The following is a 27195-nucleotide window of genomic DNA, read 5'->3' as shown; positions in this document are numbered from 1 at the left end:
AGTAAGGATGATTAAATTCCATTCATCGTTGGTGTGAAAGCAGCCTTAGACTTCCACGCGCGATCAACTCTGAATGCGAGACGATTCGAAGACCATTCAACGGGAATAATCGTCCCGTTCTCGGCAGAAAATTGAAACAAATATCGATCAGAATATTCAAAGTCCTTGAACTCGTTCGCTAACGCATTGTCTAACATGGTAGCAAATGGGAGACCATTTCGAATCGTTTCATTTTTCAATTTTCCACCCAACGTAACTACTGTGGCAAAGGTTTCCTGGGAGAGAGAGAGAGAAAGAAAGAAAGAAAAAGGAATTTTGAACGATCATGTCGCCATTTTATCGTCGCTTTTATTACACGTGGTTTCCAGATCGTCGAGCATTTTCATTTTCCCTCGTTACTCTTTAATTCTCGAAAGATCGTTCATTTTTCTTTGGAGCAAAAAAAAGGGATAGCATAATCCGTAGGACACGTTCAAATGATTTATAATAGAGGAAGGATCGCTACAATGCATGGCTGAACAAACAGAGTATCCATGATAAAAGTGATCCTCGTCGAAGGGTCTGTTTAGCAAATCCTGCTGTTACTTTTCCTTTCCGTGGACGATATTTCAGCGTTTACGAAAGCCTCGAGCAAAGCGGATTTATGGACCGTAGAAGGCTTCGTATAGTAAACGATACCTGTATCTCTTCCTCTCTCTTTCACCGGTGAACAGAAAGTCATTCAGAAAAATCTACTAAACGTGACAAACCACGAGAACTAAGGAAATCAAGGATTTCCTTCCTCGACATTTCGAAAACGATTTCAATTTCCTAAAGCAAACAGATATTTGATGGAACGTTTAACGAGACAGACTTCCTTTCTCGATAAAATAAAATTATATAACAGTGTGAATTAAACACTTCCTATTACGATGGAATGGTTTTACTCGAGCACTAATTCCCTTCTGAAATCTACTGTTGGAAGAAAGAAGAAGCTATTCTACGTAGTTCAATTCTAACATTTCTGCTGCTCGTTAATTCGTCGAGGGAGATGTAACATGTAGAGAGCGAGTAATATAAAGCGTCGGATTTCGAGACCCAAGAGATAAGTTTCAGACGAACGTTGAACGTTTCATCTTGTAGGATATTCAACTTTATGATTTTTAAAGGATTTGCAAAGATTTAGGTACTTCCATTTTACACTTCAACTATATGTACCTCCTATTTCAATTCCGACGTTACATTTTGTTATAGTAATAACAATATTTTATATAGGTAGCCACTATAAAAAATATGACTATTATTAAGTTGTCGAGCAAAGGGTATAGATTATATAGGTAGGTACATGTAATTTTGTAACAAGGAACGAATGATCGCATATGGACCGGTAAACCTTCTTATAAGGGTAATTGAGGATTCGCAAGGTATTCTGTAGAGACGATAAGAAATATACGAGCGAGACGTGAGGTAATATCCGGCGAGTCTTATCGTGGCCCTTGGATTCCATATTCTTGGACAAGTAACAGCCTTACGTATCTTTTAACGTTGCGACCTGAACGATCCTCGACATCGTGCTTATAAGCCTCCTTTATCAAAATTAAATTTCACCCCCCTATGGACACATTCATTCTCGGTAAAGCCTGTTACGGCTAAGAGGTGACGAGAAGAGCTCGTTACGAAATTTCATCCGACGAAATAATTATATCTCTCGAGTTGAAAAATACAATGTCTGGCTTCGACATTTTAATAATACACCTTCGAGCAGTATAGAAAAAAAAAAAAAAACAGAAAAATAATCCGAGATGTCTAAACTATTCAAGAGACAGTTTGATTCACAGCGAAGGGTACAGAAAGAGGACCACGTCTCGGTATAATTTCATTTATCTAAATTGATGAAACTACACCTTTTTCGACCCTTCAAGAAAATCGACCGGTTAACGGTGGATACGACCGTCTGCGAGCTCCGCGTTTAAAGTGCTTCTAACCATTTTTTCTGATTTACGCCTATCCTGCCAGCCGTTCAGATTTATTAGACCTTCGCGTCGTATAAAAGCGTAACGGAGATTCGAATACGCTAAGAAAGGAGATAATTTATACGACGAGCAATTACTTTGTTACCTGGTTCAGAATATTTCCAACAGAAATATTTCCAATTTCAATGTCCAATTAATTTTAATTTTTAAAACAAATCGAAAATTAATATTTGCATGAAATGAAATTCGAACATCGCTGCAATGGTCGTAATCTCCCTTGAGAAATATTTTCAATTAATATTTGGACAAATGATTCGTTGTTTAACATATATTCCAATTATTCGTATGTTTTTATTTATCTCGCTATTTCCAATTGCAAAAATATTCATTTTCGTACAAATATCATTAGGGGAATATGAATGCTGACTGTAATCGGTTCGTGATTTCAGTTAATATTACAAGTAATGATTCGGCAAAAATCTGTATATAATTAGAAAGTACCGTAGAGACTTTCGTTTGAGAGAAAGTACATCGGATTCGTAATTTCTTCGCGCAATTTTCGAATTGAAAAGGTCACCGAAGTTCATACAGCATTAACTCGAACAGTGATCGCGAAAGCATCGTATTAAGAACGGTGAAGTACCGGTACTTCGGTATTCAGAATCGGGAAGAGAAAGGATGCGATTCAGTACCTATGCCGATCTTCTAGTGAAAGCCAGCGAACCGAGCCAAGATGCGAAGAGATGTGCTCACCCTTTGGAGATTAATGCCCCTTTCACACCGAAACGAACCAGGTCATTCGCGTGGTTCATTGTGCAACTTCCCTGATACTCAATTAGCAATTGATTGAGAACCCAGCCAGATCATTATCATTTATTAGCGAAATTTAAATCCAATTTGTACACAGAAGTCACATGAATATTGCATTATCAAAGAACGCTTAAACAAACGTTTTAATGGCAAAACGTAATTAACATATCATTTCACGCGATCAATGGATTTATCTAATTATATATTTGGCAACTTCTAAAGCGGCATTGTACACTTTGCAATTATACCTACATACGTAATCGTTATATTATTAAAACGATTAATTGCTGAAATAGGATGTCCATATGTTTCCAACTAATAATTGCAAACCTAACAGTAATTGGAACTCAACGCAAAACCATTTATCCAATTCATCGCGACATCCAACTACCCAAATTCTGAAACCCTGGTTTACCTCGATTTATTCACGATATAACATTCATTTAAAACCTAACATTTATAACCGCGTTGTAACGTGGAAGCAAATTAATTGTTTATTCGAATAAGGAAGACCGGTAACACAGAAATAATTAGCTGAATATAATAATATTAATAAGCGGAGTACACGACTCGAAATGTAATATCCCTGAACCTTGTTGTATAATTGAAGTAAATTCTTCCTTATGACCGGGGCGGTACAGAAGGAGAACTTATTAAATAACTCTTGGAATTCTCAGTAGAATCATTGAACACTCAACGAGGGAGTAATTTATAACTGGAAAACCCGATAATAAATGACCCATTAGCTAGATGCTTATTTATTTCTATCTTTCGATTAGCCTGAAGATTGCACGCACACGACGAGAATAGAACGTTATTAGAGTCTTCCTACTGTTTTTTCCTGAAATGATAGTATCGACTAACAACCGTTCGTTGCAGCAGAGAATTGCACGATGGATATCAACCTTGGCGACTTTCACATGCATACATTAGCCAATGTGGAAATTTGGCCCTGAAGAAACGACCGATTCGAGAAAGGAGTATTCAACCCGTTTGCCAATGTCAACTGTGTTCCATCACGATAATTGTAGAGACAAAAAATTGATTTCGTCGTTCTCGATTCGTAGAATCGTGGCAATTAAAAATTTTACTTTTCGATTTCAGCCTATCTTTTTATTTTTTTTTTTTGCAATGCACGGTGACTGATATTATTCCGTCGGCCAATTTCCAGCAGAACAATCACACGACGATCTTTCATTACGCGTTAGCTTACAGGACGTGTTTTTACGCGATTGTAAATCGAAATGCCAATAGCGTGAAAACGCGCATTCGCTGGCTACGCGTTTCACACAGTGTCATTATTAATTGAGTTTATAACGGTAGAGATCGGGATGCACGGTCTCGGAGGAATGTTTCACGTGACACGTATTTTCCCCCTATTCACGTTTACGGTTTGTTTCCATGTAATCGTTTTATCGGATTCGTGTCAAGGGTATGAAAAGCATTCGAGCCATCATTTATTAACCAAACGGTGTACGCGTTGCTTCAAATTTACTCGCGTTACGTTATCTCAAATTTCATTAATTAACAGAATGCAAGAAACGAGTAGAGAAAAATTTGTTAAAAACGAATTTTCCTTCGTTTTTAACTCGATATTCACCATCTTGTTACTTATAATATTCGACTTCTCACTGAAAATAGTTTTGAATTTTCGAATAACGTAAAAATTCAAGCCTCGAGGTATTGCAAGAAAATGCTTGGAAAATTTAACTGGTTCGAGGTTACAACTTCAAATAAATCGCGCTTCAAGTTGGACGTGGATCCTGAGCGAAATGAAAAATTAAACTTCTACATTAATTCCGAGATTCTAGAGGATATCCCGTTATTCTCGATTCCGCGGTTTTTGATTTCGCGGGAAATATAGTTACCAAGTAATTTAAGTTCAAGATAATTATTACAGCTAGCAAATTTTGAACAGAAGTTATCACCGGTGGTAATTAAAAACTTCACAGCAGGTAGAGAAAGGAATAAAAATATAAACTAACGAGCCGTTTAATCGTTCGAGAATGTTTTCAAAGAAAATACAGAGGAGAATGTCAAGATAATAAAAACGTTATTTAAAAAAGAAAGAATGCAATCGAATAACAGCGCCATGCATTATATGACAAACGTGGAATAGAAGAGAAACGGGAAACGTACAAAAGGGTGGTTCGATACTCAATAACAATCTCCGCCGTTATGAAAAAGCCTGGGAGCAATCTGAATCACCTAGTGAAACGCATTCGAGTTCAAAGTTTGCACGAGACACAATCAAAGCAATGCTTTTTTTGCAGCTATCAACTGCAGCATCGAATCTCATGAACGTCTTCGTAAAACGATTGACTGGATTTCTTTCAACGGGGAAAAAACCCGGTACGATATACGTCAAACTATTTTCGGTGGTGATTCAACCAACATAAGCGTTTAAAATTTCAACGCTACGTGTCAAGCGGTACGCGCAAATTAATTATTTACAGTCCGATAACGACTGACTCTCATTTTCTTATCTTAGCTATTTACAATTCGCTTTTTTCGCAATCGTCAAACTCAATTAGACGCTTAAAACGATGGTTGGTGCGCATGCGCGGTACACGCGGCACGAAATTCCCTTACAGGCAACGTAACGAAAAGAGAAAAAGTTCAAAATTCCCCCCGTGAAATTATTACGCGAATACGCACACGTTCTAATTAAACCATAACTTGGTTCTCTATCGAATACGCGATATTTAACGACTTCGTTTTCGCTGATTTACGTCGTCGGGAGGTACGATTAAAAAAAGAACCCTTAGCGTGCACTGTAATCCCGCGCCAAAATGGCGGCCATTGTAACCGCCGTTGGCCAACCTATTGAAATCCTTCGTAAATGCTACGGAGAAAACAATAACAAGACCAAAGTAACGTACCTTGAGAGACGTATAAGGATAATCGGATTAACTCTACAGGATTAACACAGCAACGCGTGTTATTCGAGAAGGTGAACTGACAAGTGGTACATACGTCGCGTCGGCAGACAACATGCAGAAAATAAGAAAAGTGAACGCTCACGTGTCGGAAGTACCGGACTAGGCACGCCATCCGTAAGCCTGGAAATTGAGTTATCCTGGTAAAGCAGGATCTTCTGGTAGTAATTAACACTATTCCGGGTAAATTATTGCACAATTAATTGTTCACAGATGAAAAATATCACGATCAAATGGGAGCGTACAATCGGCTGTCCGTACGTCGCGCGACTATCTCCCTCTCCGTCTCTCACACGAGAATTGTTCGTCGGCCGAGTTCGGCCGTATTCGGCCGTATTCGGCCGTTCTCGGTTTTCTTCGCCGGTCTCGCTTGAGTCCCGTAGAAAGGAGAAGTTTCATCATTGCTTCCTCGTTGTTTAGGTCCGATTTCCTTCGTACGAATTTTGGTCATGTCATGATCTCGTTCAAATCGATATTACACACTAGTTCCCGATCAAACGTTTCACGGTTCATTGTTCCGTTTGCAACGAGCGCGCTTGTCCATGCAATTGCCATTGTTGCTACATTTCTGCCGATGAAAGTCTATTTTCATGTAGCCGTCCGACTCACGTGACAATGGAAACGGCATGAGGTGAAACGGGGCAATTAAAATGTGTAATGAAACGTTGAAAATCGTAGGAAAATTGCGGCGTTAAAATGAACCACGCTATATAGCAAACGCAATTTTAATCTTCGTTTATCGCACACTCATTTTTCAAATGTATGATTGCCACACTATGATTTAAAGAACCCCAGTCCGTTCTTTTTTTTTTTTTAATTTCCATATTCAATCAAATACTCGAGAATTAGAACATTTTATTCTCATGAAACAATCCTAATAATAATAAAACATGTCTTCGATTTTCAATCGTATCGTGATTCAGTAAAAATAAAATATTTTCTATCCAACGTTCCAAGCAAAAATTCGACCAACAGATAACAACGTTGCTCTATAGTTTCAACTGGCGAAACAATAAATTGAAAACATAATTCGTAAGCGAGTTTCACGTGTCTCCCTTTGTTTCGCGTTTTCGTGCTACGCGTTCCGGTTACAAAGTTACATACGTGAACAGGCAACCAAACATTTCTCTTGTCGTTTTTATCATCGTAGAGAAACGTAATCGCATATGTACGCGGACGAAAGAAGAAGGTTTTCACAAATTTCCCAAAGTATTTCAACGAATGAACGGCCAAGCTGTAGCCGCTTTTCAGCCCTTTGACGGGCATAAATGTTTCAAACGGTACTCGTACGGTTTCAACAGCTTTACAAAAAGTGTTTCAAACTGTTACCGATTACCACTCTTTTTCCACACGATAACTTCACAAAATATCCTCAGGGATGTTAAATGTGTATCGAGATAAAATTGTTTCAAGAAAGAAAGTCTTTTATCTCCTGCGGAAGCAACGATTCGTTCCAATCGACGTTCTACGATCGAGAAGTTTTCTCTACACTCTACGCATTAGGAAATTTGAATAACCAATTTCAAAATGTGTTTTCCACTGCACAATCCTTTCATGTGCGTCCTTTTCTACGTTTACCTTTCTTCCTTGTGAGGAAGAGTGTCGCGTAACCGTTTGAATAACGGAGGAAATGCAATTCTTGCGCTCTTGTGTAACAATTGTGCAAGTACAGTCGGATGTAAGCCGTTGTTCAAGAAATTACCACTCAAACATTTACACGATCTCCCACTTATTCGAGAGTGCATTCAACAGAGGTGTTTGTAAACAGAATTAAATCGGAGTTAACGCGAAGAGAAAACGATATTTTTCGAGCATTTAAATAACGAATCACGAGTATGTGCAGGTGTAATCGAATCGAGTCGAATCGAATCGAATCGAAGTGAAATGAAGCGAGGTAAAAGGAATCGCACGACCTGAATGTTCTTCCTGGCGAAATATTTTTACCAAACAATCTTGAGGCCCATTCACACTGAACTGACTCCGGTATCTTTTTCAAGGGTTAATATGCTTTTTGAATATGAATATTTCGAATGATGAAAGTGGGTTAATCGTGAGCTAGACCTATGAAATCTATACGACAACGTTTCAATAAAACGCGCCACAAAATCTTTTTCAATTTTACACGCACGTATTGGCAGTTTTTCCGTAGTTGTGAAAAACACGAAGCTTTTTGAACCGATCAAAAATGAATAGAGTTTGATTGAAAACGAAAATTGAATACCGTTAATTCGAAACGTGTTCGAGGTAGCAACAAGTATATTAAACCTGATGAAATTATTTACACCAATCACTGACTTCTCCAGTTCATCAGGACGTTTCAATTTCACTCGTTTACCCGCGAATCATTCAATCAAAATGTTATCAAGTTCAATTCGATTCGCCTTGATACGCTTCGATCTAAAAGCAATTTAAATGCCGAAGAACGAGGAAAAAAGAAAAGGAAACTCTGAGCCGCCCTCAGAAAGTAGAAAATCTTGAAATCAATATCATCGTAAATTCATACGCGTTGCGCTGAAATTTTTATCGATCTGAACAAACTTTTACTCGGGATACATCGGGAAAAGAACTGAAGCATCGAAAGTTGCAACGAAATATAGTTATTGGACGGGATATGTAAACTGGAGCAGCAAGAGGATAAAAAGTAAAAAGGAAAATAAGAAGAGAAGGAAATATACAGATCGTCTGATCAGACGTATTTCGAAACCGATTCTCCTTCGATGCATATTTTAAATTTTGAATCTTCAAAGAATGAGAGTTTCAATTTGAAGGCATTAAATTAAAAAAAAAAGGGGGAAAAAGGGACGTTAAAGGATGAGGCATCCTTTTTTTGCCCGTATTTTCAGAGCAGCCGGTGCAATTAACGCGTCCTACTTTCCCATAGAATTCCAAAATTTTTCATAAACAACCGGATCCTCTATTTAATGGTAATCCCTTCCGCTCGTTTCATTGCCCTTTCACCGTGGTCGCTAATTACTTACAAGATTAATTCCCGGCCAGTTCTACCGCGGATATTACCGGATTAAGTTGCTCTTTTGTGTCATGTTACAGACAGGAAGTCATTTTTCTTCGGCTAGCCTTTTCGCAACACAGAGGGCTGGCGTAAAAAGAAGAAAGCAACAAAACAAATGCCGTCAGAATTTATCGCGTGCAAGTCTTGCAAACGACAATACGATTCCCACGGTGGTGGCTCAAAGTTAAATTGACCACAACATATTTTATCCACTGCGCTATTAGTTTCTTGTACAGTTAAGTTGCTTCTGTCTCGCTACGATCTCTAACCCCATCCCCCTCTTCACGCTCGATCACCCTTTCCTTTTTCTCCACTTCAATGATCCGATAGATACAATTTTAAAACCTCTGTCTGTAGCGGAAGTAAATTAAGATAGAAAACGTTGAAGCATTTATCGTTCGAAAAGAAAATTATTGGGATTTCTTCCCTCCTTTCGCGATCTATCACCCATTGCCGCTCGTTCTTTCTATCTTTACCCGATAAATACACGACCGAAGACAATCATTGAAACGAACAAATTGAAAGGAGTAATAACATTAACCGTCGTCGTGTGATTACTCTTTGTTTGATAAGTTCCCAATCATTAGGCGCGCAAAGAAAATGCCGATCAAAGAGTCTCGCATAAAGGATTCATTTCGAAAAGAAAGGTAATATGTACAGAGTTTGAATACAGCCGCGCCAGTCAAGGATGAACAAATAACCAGGTATCGGCCGACCCGGTGCAACCTTATTTTCCCGGTATCGCGAATTGGACGCTGGAATTAGGTCGGTCTTCACAAAGGAACGCGCGAAAATATATACATATACAATATGTATACATATTCTTTTTGTCCATCGATTTCCAATATCAAGAATCGACTTAATACAGCCGACCTTTCACCTGTTACGATGAAATTTTGCAATTCCGGAAAAAATTGCGAAATTTGTATCGTGAAAACCATACACTTGAAAGTAAATATTCGGTGGATTATCCCAAGAGTAATTATTTCCGCTCGCCGAAGCAAGGGTAACAACTAGTAGTCTTTCACCACCATCGACTGCCCTTTTTCTTTTACCATTCCCCTTCGTTCGTTCCGGGATTACTTGGCCAACGTTTCAGCAACAAAAGCGATTCGACCGGATTATTAGAAGAAAGTGTAGCGAAGAAGTAATTCGATGGAATACACGGAATAACTCGGAATTACTTTGTGGCCGGGCAGAGATCACCGGGAAAAGAAGGGGTGGAAACGGTGTGTGTACGATGGGGTTGCGTTGGCGAGAAGAAAATAGCAGAATTGCCATTCGTTTTCGCCGTTATTGTAGCCAGCAGTTGAATGTGTGTACATACAAAACTCGACTTGTATATGTACGCGGGTACGAATTCCTTCCGGAGTCGTAGTCGTTCCACTAAATACGCGAGATCCAATTTGGACGAACCCCAAAATTCGAAGAAATAATGCCACCGCGTACACGTACATATTACATAAAGGGAAGTGCACGTACACGTTGAAACGCCTTTATATAAGACATTCGGTAGGGGATGCGTTCAATTTCAACCGAGACCACTGACTCCTATGCATAATACATAACCCGTCTGATGAGTCTCTCGCTTTCTCTTTACGATTTTTCTTTTTCTTTCTCCTCTATTAAACCCTTTTCACTACGAGCATATAGGACGTTGGGAAAAAAACCTGCTAGTCAAACTTTAGGACAGCCTGCTACTCAAACGAGTCTTAATTAACATGGGTATAAAGTACATTAATTTCATCGCATGAAAGTGTCATCGGACGGCACTTATGACACATCAATTTAGAGGTAAAAGTATGATATAAACGTTTCGTTCGAAAGTTCTGATAAGAATAAAATTTCTTCTCTCGATTGGCGCGATCCCGCGATATCGGTGAAAGAAATAAAAAGAACTTCTCGAGACTAATTAAGCAGAACGTAATTACAAGATCCGAACGCGATACACCCTGCCGTGCTCTATTCGGAAATACGCGTTTTGAAGATAGGTATTCGAGATATTTCACCGATAGACGGTTCGGTAAATAGCCTCTCCCTCCTTCTTCGTCTTCGTCCTCTATTTCTCAGGAAAACAGCTATATCTCGATGTACGAGTAAGCTATGCAGGAGAGAGTAAGCCGTGAAACTACACAAGATGTTAAACTCAAGGAAGATGAAAGTACAAAGTCTGGTCTTGACGCGAGTTAACTTCAAACGGCCGAAACGCCAAGATTTCAACTCGGCACGGTTGATGACATGCTTTGTTACCGGGGTCTCTGCAACTCTGCCTCTACCTTACAAAAACACACGCTGCAGGACTGCAATTCATAAAATTATACCAAGGAATTTCTCCCTTGTTCCATTCTCCTGCACCTTTTTTTTTCTTCCTCCTCCTCCTCCTCCTCCTCCTCTACGTTCTCTAAGTCCACTACCCTCTTTTCCGATAGAATGTTTTTCGTGTATTTATTAACCGGTACTTTCGCGTTGCCTTCCGACGCTGCAGGCGTTGCGAGGAAATAAACAAAACGTTGAAAACAAGAAGATAATCTCAGTGGAAGTGGAACACGGCCGGAAGTTAAGATAAACAGTGAATTTACAATGGAAATTTCTTTTTCATAATCAGTCGAGTTCCACTAACTTTCAACATATTTTAATCCAACGTTTCACAGCTACGGAAAAGGTGGAACCGGTGACCCGTTTGTGCCGGTGAATTAGAGAGAAAGTAAGTAAGACGAAACATCTAAATCTCCTGAATGTTCATGGTACAGTTAACCAGAGGACGAACTCGAGGTTTCCTGCTTATTGTGTCCACTGATTTATATTCCTATTCTTTTGATTTAATGCCAGGCTACAGTTAGATCGCATTAGCATTAAAAGGCCAACTAGGATCCTAAGCTCGTGCCACTTAGAGAGAGATAATAAGCATAATGAAAAGTTCCAGATTGGTCCAACATTCGTTATAACGCGAATTCTCTCTGGTGTTCACGGTCGAAAACACGAATCCACAAGGGTGTCCATCTGTTTAACGGTAAACAGGTCGATTCAAGCTGACCCAACCTACCCAACAAATCCTTATTAGAGCGACACTTGGCTAATTGCATAGCAGTTCTATTGCGCAAGAGAGCACACTGCGCAATGTGCGCTCCAACTGTTAGGTACGAGGCTTAGATAAAGCGATAATGAATGACTCCAGACTCTGGATACTCTGTTTATCCCTAATAAAAGCTGTTCGTCGCAAAACCGCATCCTTTCGTTCGTTCTTCAATTATCGATAACGCGTTGCAAGGAAAAATTCCCCAGGAAGGATAAAGCATCTCTGGTTAGTGAAAAGTTGACGACGCTGGTGCGAACAAGATGGCTCGATTTTAATCTGTTTGGCTAAACCAGAAATCCGGATGATCGACATCCAGATAAACGAGCTTCCACCGTGGGGAATTACCAAAGTCATTTCCTGAATTTAACAACGCCATAAGCTCTGGTTAAAAGAGTGTTTAACGATCCATCTGATATCATCGATATTGCATAGACGAGTTTTACCTTTCTGCCACTTTCCGGATTAAAGTGACTGTAAATCTTTCGCTGCTAATGTTACCTTCACGCGTCTAAAGTTAAACCGAAACTAAATTACTTACGTTAGTATACGCTATAATATACTATATTTCTTTACCGATAAAGCCAACGCAATTAAAAGTTGACTGCAAGTTAAGACTTAGCTGTCTTCTTCTGTACAAAGGCAGCAAGATGACTTGAAAAATGGAGTCCTGCCCTTTTCCCTTCGCCTTTTAATTATTCAATCTTAATCTTTCCAAAAGATAAAGACGGAACAGTGGCAACGACGAAGCTTTTAAAAGTGGTAACTTTCGAGCAAGAAAAATGCATAGGAAGAAAGGAGTTCAAAGATAAGAAGACGTAGCGGGGTAGGAAGTCCGGGAGAAGAAATGACGAAAGAAACAACAAAAAGAGAAGAAGAAATGAAACGAGAAATAAAGAGTTCTAAGGTAGGTACTCGTAAATAAAAACTCGAAAGGAAAACCATGAAGAACATTTAAGCAAAAAAAAGTTTGATCCAGAGATAAATACGGAAAACTAGTAACAAGAAAACGAATATTAAGCCTTAATATTTTTAAATGAAACAAAATAAAATAAAATTGTCTACTCACGTTTATGTTTGGCTTTGCTTCCGTCATCGTTGTCCAATTTCTCTTGAGATGATCTTACTAGCACGATCACTTTTTTCTTGCACATTGCAGTTCACACTTCCCTTTTTTTAATTTCCACCTCTATACTTCTTCCGTATTTATCTATTCGTTTGCGTGAATTAACAACTTCGGAAATGGTGCATCATACGTTTCGCGATTTTATAGAATTCATTTACTGCAACTCGATTTGCATAATGATCCTTTTAATAACTTTGGTTAGATTTGCTCTTTTCATGCCCTACCCCCGTTGCCACGCAATCTGTAATTCTCTTCTTCCCAAGAGATTACTTTGATTCAAAGAACGAGAGTCAAGCGAAATGAAATACAATTTCTTACTTGAAACGAATTACCTCATTAATTACGGAACTTACGAATTACTTTTCCCCCTCGGGGTTTCTGCGGGCCTTTTAAATTCCACGATAATTAACGAGAATCGATCCTTGCGCGAATTAAACACGAATTAATTAATAAAACATCTAAATGACTATATTTTATGTTATTGAAAAAAAAAGCTTTGTATGTTAATTTTGATTGGATTCCATAAATTAATCTTTGTTATCTTCGTCTGCAGGTATTACCGTGTGCTTTTCACTTACAATACCATTTAATATATAGATATTTAAAATTTTAAAGCATTCCATTTTACCCGCCGCTACATCTGCGCATGCGCAAAACCGGAACTACTATAAATCGTATGCGAAAAAGAAATAAAAGAAAGTAGGTTAGGAAGAGAAACACGAAGGACAGGCGGGAATGCGATAAGAAAAAGAAAAAGAGAAAGAAACATGCCTAACTCGGTGGATTTGCCTTCAAGAAACATCTTACGACACATATAACTACTGCTACGGCACGTACCAGTGTCTTCGAGTATTGCGAAATGTCGCTTGGCAGGCTTCTACAGTCTTCGATAAATTTGTATACTGTATGCCAAGCAGGTTGCCAGGACAGGATTTCTCTTCCAAGAGACGTCTTTCTTTACACGATATTCTTATTGTACGTGCACCATTCCCGAAGAGATCACCGTTCAAACATATTGGAAAACGTGCGTCGGCTAACACGACCGATAATACTACTTACACTTTCTTTGTGTCACATGACACTAAGCCCCTTTCAACGTTTATTCCCCGGTACGATGTCAAGTAACGGAATTTAATCGCGTAAAGTCAAGATACGATCATTCGGAGATGACTCGCACACACATCCCGTTACGAAACACAATTTACACGAAAGTTGTCACGGTATCGATAGTTATCGAACCACTACGTAACAGAATCGAAATTTCTATCGATACTATCGCTGATCGTTATACAAGAACGTAGACGTACAAATAATTTACAGCGAACTCGTTACGAAAATTAATTTAAACTTGAGTTTCATACACAAGCCGAAGACGTAAACAAAAATAAGGAAATTATTTAGGGAGATCGCGACGAACGATCTTTTCCCCCCGAGGGCTAGCGGCGTACTAATACGGGTGGCCATGGAGCCCGACAGTTTACGTTCCTCGCGCAAGCGTACTTCGAACGAAACGCAGGTCACCGATACCAACACTACTGAACCAACAGGGGATAGCATGACACAAACACACATCGATTGTATAGATACCTGTTGAATGCCGGAGTAGCACGTTGGTGGTCAACTAAATCGAAAAGGGGCGAACGAACCAACAAGGAAGAAGTATGTATAACCTTTTCTAATACGTCGACGTGTACTTTCTCGATCGATGTTCATATCCGTTAAATTTTTTCTCAACCGATCCCCTGATTTATTTGATGTAGCAAGAGCAAAATACAACTGCTACTTTTTATTTTCAAGGGTACTTGAGATATATCAGATACATCCATACTGTAATAATTCATCTTAATCATAAGAACGATCTTTTTGATAATTTAAGTAGAATATCATTGAAAACATGTAACTGATAACAGATAACGTTGATTCTCTACTTTGCGCGTTAGATTAGGTAAAAATACGAAAGTACCCTGTTTGCCTAATGCCAGGGATTGTCCCGGTTTACAAGATTCGAATAATTAAATAACGTGCACAAATAATTGTAAAGTCAAATACGAGTTGTATAAGATACACTCTGATGGTACTCTCGATGCGTCGGTAAAACATAATTTAACTGTCGAGTAAAAAATTATGAAAACTGGAATTTGAAATTGACTGTGACCATGGTTGCAAACCGGAATCATGCGGTCTCTCTGGATGGAGGTAGACACAAAAGGAAAAGAAAGATCTTGTTACATTCTCCGTGAAGGAATCCGTTTAATCACGGATTATGATATATCTATCTTACTTGAAGAACTGTCTTACGTACTTGTAGGATTATGAGTAGGTTGATAATAAATTGAAGAAAACGAACATTTTTATGTACACGTTTGGTGTTAGTTTATTTGGTCTTGCAATTTTGATTCGGGTCAACTTGGCAATGATTTATCATTTTCTTTTCTGCTTGTCAATGATAACGATTTAATTTATAAATTGACTTAAATATACGCAATCTTTAATCTGTCTAACGGATCATATCGTGTGATAAGCAATCATTTATAACGCCATTTATATTTTATATACGTGTATGTATAACTTGAAAATTGTCAGTTCTACTTATTTAATTTTAATTACACAATGTAACAAGAAAAAATAGAGAAGACCCTTAGGTATAGAAGTACTGAAATCTTGGCACCATTTCGTGTGGTCTTTGATCAAAGAAAGATACTAAAAGCTGTAATTAAAAGAAAAAAAAATTTGCAAGGAACAAAACATAAATTATACACATAAGTCTCCGATTCACCGAGACAATGAGGAAACCTTCTCGTTTAATTATAATGATTTATTTATTATAAAATTATGCTTCCAACAAATTGTAAAGGAATATATGCATGCATGGAATCGAATCGATCGTACAAAAGCGACCATTGAAAGAAAATTTCTTTTGCAATCGAACATTGATATACAGTTATTTAATCTTTTTCAGGTTCGAAGCGAATCACTGTACACGTGGATCTTCTTTTCTTTATTTAACATTTTATCTTTCTCCATCGAACGGATGTCGAATAAACGTTTACATAAGGGAGAACAAAGGGCATTTCTACGAGTTTCAAGCTGCCTAAGTCTCCTCTTGGAATTGAAAATCCTTGCTCTCCCTTACATAATAAAAATCTTCGTTTATTCTTCACTTAACTTTCTTACCTATAAAATACTCGTTTTGTTGGCTGATTCTTTTATCATAAAAAACGTATAAAACATTGCTTAAAATGAATGTTTAAACTTACTCGAGGTAAACCCATACGAGTGTTACAAGGAAACGATCTACACATTGAATGAAATGAAATTTCATTTTCTCTGTTTTCACTCTTTTTACACACTTTTCTGTTTCTAAGCCTGGCACGGAGTGCGAAAACGGAAGTCGAAGAAATTCCATAATACACGACCAACGATGAGCCAGTAACAGTCTTCAGAAGTTTCAAGCACGAGAAGTTTAATGGAGCCTTCTGACCTATTTATGAAATTTATAAACTCCAAAAATATATCTTAGATGATACATGTGAAAGAATAGACGCAGTAAAAGACGATACCTCGAAACATGCATTATCGAAAAAGACGCTTCTTTCTCTCTTTCTCAAACATTATTATCTACTCTATTTTTTTCCTCTCTTTACGATTGACTTCAACAGTTTAATCATACAATGTAATCCCGATAATCCAGACTAATCTATGAAATTACAACAAAATAACAAGAAAGAAATTAAACAAATAACTGATGAACGAGTTGATTACGTAGATAATTTAAATCCTAGTTACACTTATCTAAAGGTGTCTTATTAAAAAACGTATCCTACTCGAAAAAAAAAGTTTTACTAAAAATACTGTTTTTATTATTAAATACTTCTCGCTAAAAAGGTACAGTTTCTTTTTTTTTTTTTTTTCATTTTAATAAAATCTTTCTAAGATTTACATTCACGAGGCCCATCGAGATTACACTGTACTTGATAATAATAAAAGCATATTATCGACAAGAATACTCATATTGCGAATGGTTTCCGTAACAAAAACAGCCATTCTTTTTCTTCGAAGGGACGATTAAATAGTAAATAATCTTCTTCTTTTTTTTTCTTTAATATTCATCTCATTTGGTTTTAATTTCCGTCATTTAATAATATGTACGTGCTAATCGTATCTATTCTCAACAAGTTCATCCCTTACAATGTTTAACATAACAGCCTGCCAGCAGCGCAAAGACTAAAGACATTTCACTTAGTACGCTCTTTTTTTAAATCTTCATCATTTGTTTCTATTCTTCGCATTTCTTTTTCTTTTTTTTTTTTTTTTGCCTTTTCATTTTTGTCAGCGACAAACTAGTATATAACTTCTTTTTTTATTCTTTTATTTTGTTTCAAATAACCGCAAAAACTTACGAGGCAACGACGCAACGTACGTATAAGCGTTCCTGAAAAAATTCATGATGTCAATTTATACTATTCGGTAACGTCACGTGTAACTCGTTGCTTTGTTTCTTTATTTTTTTTTTCTTTTTTTTTTAACGACTCTTAATTATAGGCCTCTGGCAGAGGCGATTCTTGCGAATGCGTTCCACAGGCATCTAGGCACGACAGATATAAAAGTAGTACGTTCAGGAATATTCAGATTTATAACAATTGATATTCTAAAATAGTGCTATCACGTTCATCTAACTCTAAAAACGACGTTTTCACTTCTTTTTGCGAATTTTTTTTGTAATCTTTTTTTATATCCTTTTTTTTTTGGTTTGTTTGTTTGCTGCTAAATGATGAGCTGGTAGCGTTGAAGCAACTATATATCACTTGTGTTTATTAATGTCTGTCGTTTACGCGTCAGTGGAAACCTCGCTCAGAAGAGTAGCGCCTCAAACTTGCATACTAAAATTCTTCTTTTATTACAACATCAAGCACGTGGCCATTTTTTTTTTCTGACCCCTTTTGAATTCGTATAAAATTTCTTTTTATTTTAGAGTATGTACACAGGATGATTCTGGCGACCGAAATGAACTATAACTTTATTGTAAGTGAAGAAAAAACTGTACTGAACACCTCCTTTTACATGGGGGGAAAAAGAATCATATAATTTCATTAACAAAAACAATCTATACAATATTAATAATACTAGTTAAATCATACAAAGTTTCTATCTATCGTCTTTTTTTTTCTGTCTTCACTTACAATAGACGTACAGCCTGGCTCGATAACTAGAATCACTCTGTATAGAAGGTGTTTGATAAACCATAAATTCCTATGATATGAAGAAAATCCTCCGCTAAAAGCAAGACAACTTCCTTAAAACAATCATTTGTAAACAGACCTTTTTGTTGTTAAATTCAACTTCAAACACCGTACGCTGGCTTAATTACTTATCAATGAGAAAAACTGTCTTATTGTCAGCGATAGATTTCTCCATACGCAAGAAACCTATAATTTATAAAATACTCTGTATGTGTGTATATATATATACTTAGGACCCTTATTTACCTAGGTTTCATTCACATTTTCTTGATTTTTTAATAGCGAGTATGTAATATCTGGATAACTCTCGCGATACCTTATGTAAATCAACTCGAAGAGTATATAGGAAGTAACCTGTGTTCTTTTCCTTTTATAGATTACTACGGACACGGATACATCTTCCGAAAAGTGCTGGGTGCAATGAGAGAAAGCTTTTTTTTTTTTCGTTACCGTACAAAGAAAAAAACATTACATACATCTCGACAGTTCTGATATAAGGGAGGGGACGAGGGATAATTACGACGTTGTTGTTTTCTATACGATCAAACTCTCCGATAGACAGTTGTCGTCGAATGATGCCGTTCGATTGATTGATTGATTAGATCCGACTCATCGCTGTTTACATTTCGCTCTCTTCGAAAAAGCTAACTCCCAATATCACTGCAGCAAAAGAGAGGATACATGGAAATAGACTGCGGTAGAGACTAGCAATTATTGGGATCCGGTGGCGTAACAAGATACTCATCCGCGCGTTTGTGATCGGACAATGCCCGCATTGTATACGTGTCTTGGGGTAAGTCACTTTTCCTTCGCAAAAGTGGCTTTGTTTTATTGGAATTCGTCATTTTTTTTGCCTATCGCAAAAAAGATTCATTTTAGACTCCTTAATGATAAAGAGAAAAAAAATATACGAAGAAGGAGAAGAAAGGTGGGATGCGATCAGTCATACCTCATTTGCTTTCGCTTCTATCTTTTCCAATGTGAGCGGAGTTTGATCTGGGTCGCCATCTTCATCTGGCGGAGGACTATCTAATTGTTGCTGCGATATGGTAGAAGAACTGGTATTTATTACACCTTTCTGGGTAGCATTGTAATTCGGATGTTTCATCGCTAAAGCTTCTACGCGCATCCATGCTTCGTCCCTATCTTTCATGAGCTTCCTCTCTCTTTGACGATCCTGAAAATGTTTCAATGAAAATTGTCTCTCCTCTGTCGTTTGATCGTGCTCAGAAATAACATACTTGATAATACTGTTGAGTACACTCATCGAATACTTTTTGATTCATCTCCATGAAGAGTTTTAACGCGTTATAAATCAAACCGTGTATGGTTTTGTTCCAATGGTTTCGCGAGTTTCTGTAAAAAGCTGGATACATGATTGGCAGAATAACCGAATAGTTATCCGATATAAGGGACATAATATATTCGTTGTTCCAGTAATAGAGAGCTCTTTCGGCCACCTAAGGAAAGTTGTAAAGCATATTGAGGAAATAAAATATTATAAAGAGAAACAACATTCGCGTCATACCTGAAAATGTGGAGATGAAACACATTTTGCTAATTGTCTAAACAATGGGTCCATAACTTTCTGAAATTCGGCAGGCTCGATCACGTCTAGAATCTCTTCGAGTTCGTTCAAGAACATCACTTCCTTCGGGGAATGTGTCTTGGGCCAAAATTTCAACAAGCTTCTAATAACAGGTTCGGTCAACGATGGATCCTTCTCCAAAAATTGCACGACGCAATATGCTAATTGCGGATGATAAACGGAAAGCGATTTAGCTTTATGCAAAGGCAAGAGCACCTTTAATAGAAATATTTTGTGCTCTTCCTTAAGTGGCAAAGCAAATCCATTGATTATGCTGAAATAATAAGAAAATCAATGAACGCGTTGTAAATTTTTTACTTTATTCGCAATGGTTCAAGTCGATGCTACCTTCCCAAAATCTCTAGGAGTTCAGCGATACCGTTATGGTGTTCTGTTTCGTATATAAACCGATAAAAAACATTGTTTATTTGTTTCCTGATATACGCTCTGAGCCCTAAGAATTTCCCGTAAATCCTATGAAGCGTTGTTTTCAAGAAATCTCTTTCCCGTGGATCCTCCGAATCGAACAGTTCCAAAAGTTGTAGCACGAACTTCTGGTCTATATATCGTCTGGCAATGGAGGGCTGAAAATCCTGAGACTCTAACAATCGTAGAAAGAACTCGTACACCAGCTGCAAGTGAGGCCAAGCCGCTTCCAAAGTCGGTTCATCCTCTTCCGGATCAAACTCCGCTCCGTTTGGATTCGACGACGGGGGAAGCGTGCGGAATAGATTGACCGCAAACTGCAAAAGCTCGATCCTGTTAGAAAATCTTTCCATTCTTTTCTCGAGAGTGAAAGTTCGTAACATCTGTCGTGCTGGTGACTTTCACTCTTGATTTTTATCAAGAGAAAAGATATCCTACGCGATCTTACGTTATCCAATGCAATCGAGGACGCACGTGTGCGTCGCGGCTTACCATGTTCACGGCTTCGGGATATATCGCCTCTGTAATAACGTTTTTGTTCTTGGTAACGTACTCGACCATCTCGTGTAACGCAGTACGCTTTACTTCTTTCCATTTCAAGTCCGATAACGGATCGGACTCGAAGTCGAATAGAACGCAACATTGTCGCAGCTTCTGTATGAACAGTTCTTCCCTCTCGTTTCCTTGTTGTGTTTCTAAAACAAACGAGAAAATAATGAATTATTCCTGTAGGAAGAAAAAGTGGTGTGTTCAAAAACAATAGCTGGATAAAACGAGTTTCGTACGAGTACCTTTTCTCATTCATCAACTCGCATGAACCCTCACCATGAATTCTTTCCCCTGTTAAGTAACACACGCACGCGCTTCACACAAATTCGTCAATTGTTGCAGTCTCTCTTTTACTCTTTCATACCCCCCTCTATACCTCTCATCGCTCATTCATACATTCTCCCAACAGACATACGCGCACGCATTTCTTCTTTCTTCTCTTAACCCTTTGTTGCATTATGTTGCAAATATGTTAGATAAAATAATGTACTAGATCATCACTGCTTTGTAATTTACACACGCTTCGAATAAAGCGCGAAATTATTAAATTAGTTTTTTTTTAGATACGACGTGAAAGTACTAGACATGATGTGGTCTTCTCTGTGAATAGGCCGCATATGCGGTAGTTCTTCCAGGGAAGTATCGGACTATCCGATAAAATAATGTACTATGAGATTCTTATATTTTATGTAGATCTTTTTCAAAATCTTTTGTCTTCCTCTGACAATGAGTCTTCTTCTTTCTTGAAAAGAGTGAAACTCTTTCATCCCCCTGTTCGATTTTCTCGTACATTCTGTTTGTCTCTTTTGGACTCTTCCATACCCCTCTCTGTCTCACCCTCACACCTGTTCCCATTTTCGTGACCTGTCCCTCTCACCCATCCCTTTTAGACTCTTCCTCCCCTTGTCGCTCTGCAACATTCGCTCAAACCTGACAATTACTTCAACACGTTCAAGAGCAGAATTCAAGTTGAAAGGCTTCATTACCGATTAACAGGGGTCGTAATGGTTGATAGTGCGAAGTGAAGTTGGTCAAATAGGATTTATTCGTTTCTCGTGATTGCAGCACGGTGGCTAAGGCCAACCCCTGATGGAAGCTCGGACTTTTCGGCAGTCCACCGGATGGAAATGGGATATATCCGTCCACATGAACCATTCTACTTTTCGGTAGGTTCTATATCACCGATATCGTTCTTATTCACCGGGAATTCGGCTCTTTATCTTGGCCTGGTTACGACAAATTACATCCCTACACGCACCGGCTTTCTTCTTCACATAACAATCTGTTGCTTCGACGTAACTGACCGTTCGTTCGAGTCCGAGGGAAACCCGGGCATACCTCGCGTTTTCTAATTAAATACCAATCGTTCGATGATTTTTGTCGCGCAACGTCGTCAAGTTTATATGCTTTATAAAAGCAGCCTCGTTAAACAAGAATAATGCGTGCGATTTGGATCGAAAGAAATTCCGCCGATATCGAGAGCCGTTTGAACGAGCAACGACTGTTTACGTTAGAAAACTAGGAATTGCGAGTAATGTACAACCGCATGCGCGAACCACCGCGCCTTACAATCGATACAGCCTGACTGACGTAGCTAGTTTCGCAATTCGAAACGAAAGGAATTAAAAAACAAAACTAATTAGTTCAATTTTCGAAACAACAGTCACGAGTTGCAGTTGGAGCGTAAATAAGATAGGGTAGTTCCACCCCCTTTGAGACAGAGAGTTACAACATTTTAAGAACGCGTAATAATCTACATAAAAATGAAAACGTTATCGATAATTACAGTTTTTTTAAAGACAGATGAACGTTATCTGATAAATAAATTCATTATTAACATTGCGGTTGTTAAAGATTGGCTATTTACAATAAATTAATTAATTGAACATTCAACTACAGATTCTCGATCGATTACCGATCATTTTAGCGCTGCCCGCCGCAGAGTTTCTTTGCGGATTTTTGTACTTCCGGCGGAAAGCTGATTGATAGTGATCAAAATATATTAGATACCCTTCACTCGTTAACTCTCACTCCTTTCGTTCCTCGTTAATATCTTTTTTCACTGTACTTATGGATTAAAAAGTTCCTTAAACTCGTGAAAGACAAATTCTATGCACCGTACAAGTTTTAAATTGAAAAGGTAACATTAATCCGGGATTTCATACTCCTCTACTTAAAAAAAGAATAAAAGGATTATTTTTGCTTTAGGGAAAACTTTCGTCGTCAGCTGTTTTAAATTATTATTTAAATAATGAGAACTCGTGCGACATTTAAACATTCGAGTCTCAGAAAGAAAAATTAACGAAGCAACAGAGCGCGCTACACCCTAGATTACATAAAGCAACAGTAGGTAACCACTCTGATATACCCTCCGTGCATTCATTAAGTATATTGCGGTTTATTCCTGGCAAAGATAATAATGACAAGGTTTATTACTCCTACTTTGGCAAACTGTTGCACTAATCAATGATTATGTGGCAATCGTTGCAGAAGAAAGCGACATAGACCACTTTGAAAACCCTGAAGACAATAATAGATCTTAATGAATTTATTGTAGGAAGATAGTTTGACGAAAATTATTCGTCATAAGCCGGGTTAAAAATAAACATCTACGCTCGACCGATGTTACTCCGCACTATTGTTACTATAATTAAAGAAGATCGCGCGAATATAAATATTAACGAAAGATAAAAATTTATTGGAAAAAATTTATTTTCTTCCATAGTTCTTTCAATATTTTTAACTACAGAATGCACACTATATTTTTAGTTGTACCGATACATAATAATAAGACCTGAGCTACCGTATAATCGTAACAACTTACCGGATAAAAGCGGTAACTTTTGAAGTTCTCGGTTTTTCGATATGTTGAATCTTGAGCTACTCTGCCGTTTATCCTTTTTTATCACAGGACCGCCAGGTTGATATTTAATCTTATTAATTAACGTTGGTGGTGGTGGTGCATTGGTTGCTGGGGGTCCTCCTGCTACCTTGTTACTCTATGAAATAATGAATAACAGTTCATAACAAAAAGGGTGAAAAGCAGAACGTTTATAATCAATAATTGATAAAGTTGCATACATGAAACAATAAATGATGAGTCAATTTAATATTAAAATAGGAAACCCATTTTAAAGGATGCACCTAATTTTTAATAATGGATTAATTTCATGTAACTTTATGGAAATGAATATCCAAACAGCCTGGTAGAACTTTCACTTTGATAGTTTGTATTCTTTACAATGTTGATAAATACAAACATCATCCAGGTAGTCACTGCATAGAAAAGTTTTCAAGTTACGCACTGTGAGAGTAACTAGGAACATTCCATTTAACATACAAATCCTTAAAGGATATCACAAATTGGAGATAAAAATTAGTTTTTAAAAGCAAGTATGTATGCCAATTTATGTGTATTTTTCATTACATTCGGTACAATTCTTCCACTGTTCCATTAATGCATGGCTTCCTCGAAAGAAGTTTTGTAGTTGATCTTGAAACCATTCATGCGCTACTGGTCTTGGCCCTTCATCTGAGCTGATGTCCTTCTATAGCATCTTCTAGTGGTCAAAAAAGATGACGGTTACTTGCAGATAAGTTTGAACAATATGCAGCATAAAGTAACACTTTTGTATGTCAGTATTTTGGGTCTACTTTCTAGTATACTACGCAACGTACCCACATTGTGGGAAATGAAGAAATTGATATGGTTGCACAAGAATAACTTCAAGATCAATCACAAAACTTCTTCTTGAAGAACTCAGTGGATGGTGGAGCCCTTGATGATGTGTGTTGCATATAAAAAAGTCTATCTCATAAAAAAGAAATTTTGAATCTTTAGGTATTAATAAACTTATTCATTAATATATTGCATTAAATCATTTTTTTTTGTGATTGATTGAATAGTCTTGAATATACATATATATACATACTGCATTCACTGTTTTACTTTTTTTTAATTATTATTATTAAGCTTCTATTTATTATATGTATACTACTTCAAACACTTATTACTATTGAAAATGCGTAAAATGATATGAAATTCATGAATTAAATAAGTTTTTGCATTATTAACGATTGATAATTATGTAGGTGTCATGCAACACTATACGTACTTTTCTACGGAATATACTATATAATACACGTGTATTAAGTTTCGTAATTAAAATAAATGAAAATTTCGAGTTTCATTCAATTTGAGAAAAATATTCAACAAACTAACAAAATTATTGTATAAAGACATTAAAGAAATGAAAATTATTAAATATGAAGATAAACATCGAATCAGAGTTAATTGATCATACAACAATTAACGTATTAACCTTAACAACCAATTAACATTTTTACCACCATATGTTTAACTGCGCGGTAATTTCATCCTTGGAATTCATTCCATTCATATCGTAAATAAAAGATCGCACTCCACATGGATTATGTATGCGCAATTACAATCAGGAAGTACATTTAAAAAAAAAAACAAGATTTTCCTTATGATTGAAATTATTCACTGTTCTAATAATGATGATGTGTAAGATTTATCTACAAAAAAATGACAAACTATAAAAGCGAAAAAAGATACCAGTTGAAGCCGAAACATATCTTTCGTTTACATCGTTTTCTATTTATCAACTAAGTCCATACTTAAGCGCCACCTGTTCGGAGCAACATTTTTTTCAAAGGGAACTTTAAAATCCTTTCAAAGTCATATTCATAGGACAACGTTTAACTAAAAAAAAGACACACTGAAGAAAAAGATGTATCTTTACTTGAAACTACACGCATGTTATGTGAGTTCGCGAAGGAAAATATTTCAGGTGGCACACGGTCGAAGATGGACACCGGATCGCTCTGGTGTATGTAGAATAAGTCACGAACAAAGTTCCGATAGTGAAGAATACAACATGAAAAATTTGATCGTCTCAACGGATCGAATTGTTAGGCGGGTAAAAATAAAAATGAAAAATCATAATGAGAAGAATAGTAGATGACAGAAGTCGATTCGGACTGAATCGAGTCACGTCAATCGAACAGAAGAGAGAAGGACGATATAACCTCACCTCGTCGCTTGTCTCGCCGTCCTTGCCATTCTTTCCCTTGTCCTTGCCGATCTTCGATGCATCCTGGAACAAAACGAGTAAATTGCACCGCGTGTACGAGCGTACAATGCCACGACAGCACGATTCACGTTTGAGACGCGACCCGCTCTCGACAAACTCGCACTTGCGATATCACAACGGTAACGAGAATTAGTTGAAGTACCATTGCCAGGTCCTTTGATAAGTTCGGTCGAGAAAACGTGTCAGCGAAACGGATATCAAGAAATCAGAATCACGCTACACCCTTTGGTGTCTCAGCTACCGGGGTTGTTTCCCCGAACTCTCTTTACTCTCCCTTCTTCCCTTTCTCTCCTATCCCTGTCATCGTCACCCTATCTCTCTCTCTCTCACTCCCGCTCTCTTTCTCTCAAGCGCGCGCGTGCCCGCGATCTCTCCTCTCGTCGAAGGAACACTGTTTTCACGTATGTGAGTACCGATCGCATAAGGAGAGACATATGACCAGACAGGAGCGACATGCACCATGATGAACGCACCTTTTCTTTTTTTGATTGCCGACTCGACATGTTATCGGTTGTGAATAAAGAGTACGCGCAATCGATTGAAATACAAGTTAATACACTTTAGAGGCACGTAGTAACACATCGAACAACGGTAAACGACCAACACGAGACACTCATTCGCGGCGGCCATTGGCTATGCTTAGCCATTGAACTTTTGGCCGGCGATTCGCGCCACTCACTGAGAAGGCTGGGTTTACACTTTTCCCTAGCCTTGAAACGCCACAGAAACTTTTTTCACAGGCTATTTTTTACTTATCCTATTGTGAAAATTACTTTAACTGTCTCAACTTCATACGCGATAAGTGAAACGGAATATTATCAACATTAAAATTGCGATATTTCAGAATTCATCACATGCGACGCTATGTTTTGCGATACACAGGTGTAGTACCAGTATGTGTATGGGATACTTGATCGAACTTCTACTTTCTCCAATGAAAGAATAATAAATTGTTAATTGATAATGCCATTGTTTAAATAAAAATTATTTAAATGATATTACTTAGTTCAATATATCATTAATGTTCAATGTATCCAAACACAGAACTGAAGTGCGCTGTTAAGATGCATTTAAATTAATAAACGTGAAGTAGGCGTCAATATTTATAAACATCATTATTGGTGACTAAAATTTAAGTAATTTAATAATATGAGGTTTGCTATACTTTTAAATGTAGGGACCCTATAATGTAAATAAATGATTTACGGATACAGTGACTACATATATGTACAAAGAGACTGGACATGCTTTGTTTTCGAGGGGATTATGATTTAGGGGATACCAGATACCCCAAGATAAAAACGGCAGTCGATAAGTTGCCGGCTAATCGATCGATCATCCTGCAGTCGGTAAATTATCGAGTAG

The 27195-nt window shown here is 37.5% G+C and overlaps 2 protein-coding genes across 7 annotated transcripts in view; both read right to left on the bottom strand.

Moving 5' to 3' along the window:
• Positions 1-14496, bottom strand: part of LOC114877651 (venom dipeptidyl peptidase 4-like) — a 111307-nt gene extending 96811 nt beyond the window's left edge. The window contains exons 1-2 of one of the 4 annotated variants that reach the window (XM_029190512.2): positions 13748-14496; positions 12854-12994 (exon numbers count right to left, since the gene is read on the bottom strand). In XM_029190512.2, coding sequence (XP_029046345.1) covers positions 12854-12880 — 27 coding nt within the window. In that variant the 5' untranslated portion in view covers positions 12881-12994; positions 13748-14496. Of the gene's footprint in view, positions 1-5786; positions 5981-12853; positions 13019-13747 lie in introns of those variants that run through there. The other 3 variants (XM_029190513.2, XM_046286727.1, XM_029190511.2) reach the window with 3 other exon arrangements.
• Positions 14497-15710: 1214 nt separating this feature from the next.
• On the bottom strand, positions 15711-26526 carry LOC114877660 (serine/threonine-protein phosphatase 2A 56 kDa regulatory subunit gamma isoform-like). Of its 3 annotated transcripts, none has more exons than XM_029190535.2 (9): positions 26304-26526; positions 25771-25833; positions 23538-23712; positions 20657-20859; positions 20087-20481; positions 19679-20012; positions 19392-19610; positions 19100-19327; positions 15711-19004 (listed from the first exon to the last, which is right to left on the bottom strand). In XM_029190535.2, exons 1-9 carry the CDS (start codon positions 26331-26333, stop codon positions 18855-18857), a joined length of 1797 nt encoding a protein of 598 aa, XP_029046368.2. In that variant the 5' UTR covers positions 26334-26526; the 3' UTR covers positions 15711-18854. The 3 variants fall into 3 exon arrangements, with proteins under 3 accessions (XP_029046368.2, XP_029046369.2, XP_029046370.1); XM_029190536.2 differs by lacking the exon at positions 26304-26526 and adding an exon at positions 25973-26259; XM_029190537.2 differs by lacking the exons at positions 23538-23712; positions 25771-25833; positions 26304-26526 and adding an exon at positions 21700-22229.
• Between the last annotated feature and the right edge of the window lie 669 nt (positions 26527-27195).

The sequence above is a fragment of the Osmia bicornis genome, chromosome 8 (genome assembly GCF_907164935.1).
Source record: "Osmia bicornis bicornis chromosome 8, iOsmBic2.1, whole genome shotgun sequence".
In the NCBI taxonomy this organism is placed as follows: domain Eukaryota; kingdom Metazoa; phylum Arthropoda; class Insecta; order Hymenoptera; family Megachilidae; genus Osmia; species Osmia bicornis.
Note: the sequence above shows the minus strand (reverse complement) of the source record. Positions and strands in the feature narration are given on the sequence as shown.